The sequence below is a fragment of the Benincasa hispida genome, chromosome 11, assembly GCF_009727055.1.
Source record: "Benincasa hispida cultivar B227 chromosome 11, ASM972705v1, whole genome shotgun sequence".
Classification (NCBI taxonomy): Eukaryota; Viridiplantae; Streptophyta; class Magnoliopsida; order Cucurbitales; family Cucurbitaceae; genus Benincasa; species Benincasa hispida.
Window position 1 is genome coordinate 75,604,435 of NC_052359.1, and position 4,131 is coordinate 75,608,565.

The 4,131-nt window shown below is 31.2% G+C and overlaps 1 protein-coding gene across 1 annotated transcript; it reads left to right on the forward strand.

Moving 5' to 3' along the window:
- The first annotated feature begins 1,010 nt into the window (after window positions 1–1,010).
- LOC120090861 (cytochrome P450-like) lies at window positions 1,011–2,082 on the forward strand. The gene is given in 3 exon segments (XM_039048565.1): window positions 1,011–1,024; window positions 1,096–1,162; window positions 1,164–2,082. Coding segments are annotated over 3 exon segments (867 nt in total). The 3' UTR covers window positions 1,950–2,082.
- Window positions 2,083–4,131: the final 2,049 nt, after the last annotated feature.

Consider the following 4,131-nt stretch of genomic DNA (forward strand, 5'->3'; position numbering starts at 1 on the left):
GTCGAGAATCAGTAGTTGCTTGTTTTCGGATTAGTCACTAGATGACTTTGGCGAGCGATTTTTATGTTGTTAAGTGTGTGTGTTAATTATCTTGTGCACATATTAACCAGATGCCAGTAGTTGTCATCACCGGCGTTCGGATTGTAGATGAAGCTTCTCGCGACCGAAATTATTCATCGCGCTGTTCTAATATATTGTGAGGATCTGCCGCCACTATCTTATTATTCCGGATCGTGAGTTTCTCGCATTCTTTTCTCTTTATCATCTTGTAATCTATTATATCTTGAGCTGGGCATTAGCAAATGATTATTGGAGTTAATTAATACAAACGTATAATATAAATTGATAGGTATAGTATTAAACTAGTTAGAGATAAGTAACAAAATGAAGATTCGCAATAAATATAAAATGTGAGTGGACTTGAAACGACAGGTTTTTGAGAGTATATATCACGGGATATATTGCAATGTAATTTTAAATTATATTTTAGATGATGATAATAAATTAAATTCTACTTTTTCATGGAAGTATTTTTACAAGAGTGTACCTTATGCTAAATAGCTGCAATTCTTTTTAGTTTATTTCTTTCAAAATAAATTTATAAATTCTATTAGGGAATAAGCTTTATGTATGTGTATGATGTATAAGTGATAAATTTAATGACACATATAAATAAACGAATAATTGTATCATATATGAAAGAGCTTTAGTTCATTTATCTTTGCGTTGAATTATGATAAAAATAAATATATGAATTTGTCACATTTATTGTTACCTTAATAGATATTGTTACGATTAACCTAAAACATAATAATAATGGTAAGAAGACAAAATACCAGATAATCAAATAAATAGCCTTAATCGCAATCATCTTGCGTTGCAACATGCGTAGTAAACGTGATAAAACAAATAAAACACCAATCCAAATACGTTTGCAATTGAGGCCCATTATAATGATCCATCAATGAAATCTCATTACGATTACCAATTTTAATTATAGATTGTTAAACATGGTCTTAGAGATGTAAGTAGTGTTTATAAACATAAGCATGATTCTTTTTTTTTTTTTTGTTCTTTTTTCTCTCTATTGAATAGATTCAGGTATACTATCCCTAGTTGGTACAAAGTCAAGAGATTTTTCAACTTGGGATCCGAAAGAAAGCCTAAAAAAATCCATATCAATGGCTCACAAATTTGCAGATGAAATCATACGCTCAAGAATTAAAGAGAAAACAACCCAAGATAAGGATGAAGATTTATTGTCACGATTCATGGCAAACAAAGATAATTATTCCCCAAAATTCCTTCGAGACATAATCATAAGTTTCATTCTTGCCGGTCGAGACACCACTTCTTCAGCTCTAACATGGTTCTTTTGGATCTTATCCACTCGACCAGATATTGAACAAAAAATCCTTACAGAGCTCGAAACAATCCGATCAAGAACACATAAGAAAATTGGGGATATGTATAGTTTCGACGAACTCCAAGATATGCACTATCTTCAAGCAGCATTGTCTGAGACTCTTCGACTATACCCGCCGGTGCCGATTGACTCAAAAGATTGTCAACGTGACGATATCTTACCGGATGGGACATTTATCGGGAAGAATTGGTTTATAATGTACCATGCATATGCAATGGGAAGAATGGAGAGTATATGGGGGAAGAATTGCGAGGAATTTTTGCCAGAAAGGTGGCTGAAAAATGGGGTTTGTAGAATTGAGAGTCCATTTCGTTTTCCTATATTTCATGCAGGGCCAAGGATGTGTCTTGGGAAAGATATGGCTTATATTCAGATCAAGTCCATAGTTGCCGCTGTGATTGAGAAATTTGCAGTGAAAATGGTGGAAAACAAGACTCCAAAACATTTGTTATCATTGACATTGAGGATGGAGAATGGGTTGCAAGTGATGGTAAAAAAGAGGCCAATATATTATGTAATTTAGATATATGTAGATTTGAAAATATATGTGCCTCTTAATAATAATTAAGCATAATATTGAAATAGTTATAAAATAGAAAGAAAAGAGAATAACATAAGAACATAGGAGAAAAGTGGAGAGAAAAAAGTAGATAATATATATGTATTATTCTCAATTGACAAATGATCTCTACAATATTTATTTATAGGACTTTGATAATATTGGTTACAATAACCAAACATAAATAGGAGACAAGAAACTTATGAAAATTAATATGAGGTTAATGGATGAATTTGTAACCTACTAAAGTTATTGAATATCTATATAATTATAAATATTTATATCAAAAATACATTTAAAAGAAATCGTTTCTCACGCATGCATCTAATTGAGTGAAAGTATTGATTATAATATGATCATCCTCTTTTTTTTAAGAAAAGGGAGAGAAGACTTCATCAACTTCTTTGGCCACAACAACTTTCTCCAATATTCAGGACATGTCTGTATTGACTTGAGAAAAAAGTATTTTTCAAAAAATTCATTTTTATTTAAACATTTTTTTTAATAAAAATTAATTAAAATACAATTGAAAATTAGCTATTTTGAGTGGTTGCCAAACACTTCAATTTCTTTCTAAATGATTTATTTTTTAAATTAAACACTTGAAAATACATTTCAAACATATTTTAAATCTAAAACTTTTTGTAATTATGATACTTCTATCTCCTTCAATTAGAAAGTTTTTATCTAGTCTCTCCTTTCATATTGCTAGCTTCATTGTAATTACTTCCTTTGTTTACTCATCAGTGAAGCTTTTATGAAGTATCCACACTTCAAAAGAAGAAAGGGGTGAAAAAGTTTCAATCTAGTTTTTTTGTTCACTTAGAGAAGGTTTTTTTAAAAGAAAAAAGAAAAACTTTTCTTCTTGAATTTTGAAACTTAATTAACAAATCTACTCCTATCAACAAGTTAGCTCACATACAATACTTTGTATGGATTGCTTTTTCATCGAGAAATTCATTAGATCTAAACCAGAGTAATACTTGAATACAATCTGTCTCTACAACACCGATTACTCACATAAATTTTTAAGTAAAATACATTTTTTGTCTTAAAAATTTGGGGTTAATGTCTATCCAATCCTTGAGGTTTCAAAATCTATATTTGAGTCTCTGAAGTTTAAAAAATGGTGCTAAGTTAGTTGACTAATGAAAGAAATTATACGGCATGTTAATAAATGGTAGCAAATTTTAAATGAGGTGGAGAATTTTATTGATTATTTATTATGTTTTAAGATTACATGACTTTTCTATTATCTTTTTCTCTCTATCTTCCCTCTTCTACCTCTTCATTTTTCTTAATATCATCTCTTCTACTTCATCATCTGATGCTTCATCAATCCCTCATCAACATCTACTAGTTTCATGTTTCTCACCATAATTACTAAAACTATATGATTTTCCTGATTTTTTTTTTTAAATAATGTTTTTTTAAAATATAATGACAAAAATAGAGTTGGAGGGAAAGTATTCCCAAAAATAGTTTTTAAATCGTGTACCGGGTACATGATTACACCTTAATCGTATACCGGGTATACGATTAGCTCTAAATCGTGTACCAGGTACATGAGTCCTTGTCCATCTGGCCCGTGCAATCTATCGTGGCAGTTATGCAAGGTTGACTGAGGTAATCGTATACCCAGTACACAACTTCCTCTCCATTAAATCCACCACGCCCTTCTTCTTCTTCCTGATCGAGCTTTCTGCCTTCCGAAAGCTTTCTCCGTCCGTCGATTTTGCCTTCTTTTGTGCATTTCTCCATCCAATTCAAGCGTTGTTATGAAGGCTGCTTCCATCCAATTCAACATCCAGATTATTGGCTAGAATTATCATTTACAGAAGTTCGTCCAAATGCGGACTTACTAAGAGAACAAGGTCGGTCAAAAAGTACGCGCATTCATAATGAATGGATTGGAGAGAAGCAAGCCAAAAAGTGCGATGTACAATTTGCAAGAGAGAAGGACATAACACCTGATAACGCTTACTATTATTGCATGGTAAGAGATTTAAAATCAGAAATTTTCCATATATATGATATGAATATTGTTTAATATTTATTTTTTTATTGTACAGAATAATATTATCAACGATGTTCAAAAATATTCAGTGCAGAACAACTTACCAGAATTGGGTTCAATATGTCAGCA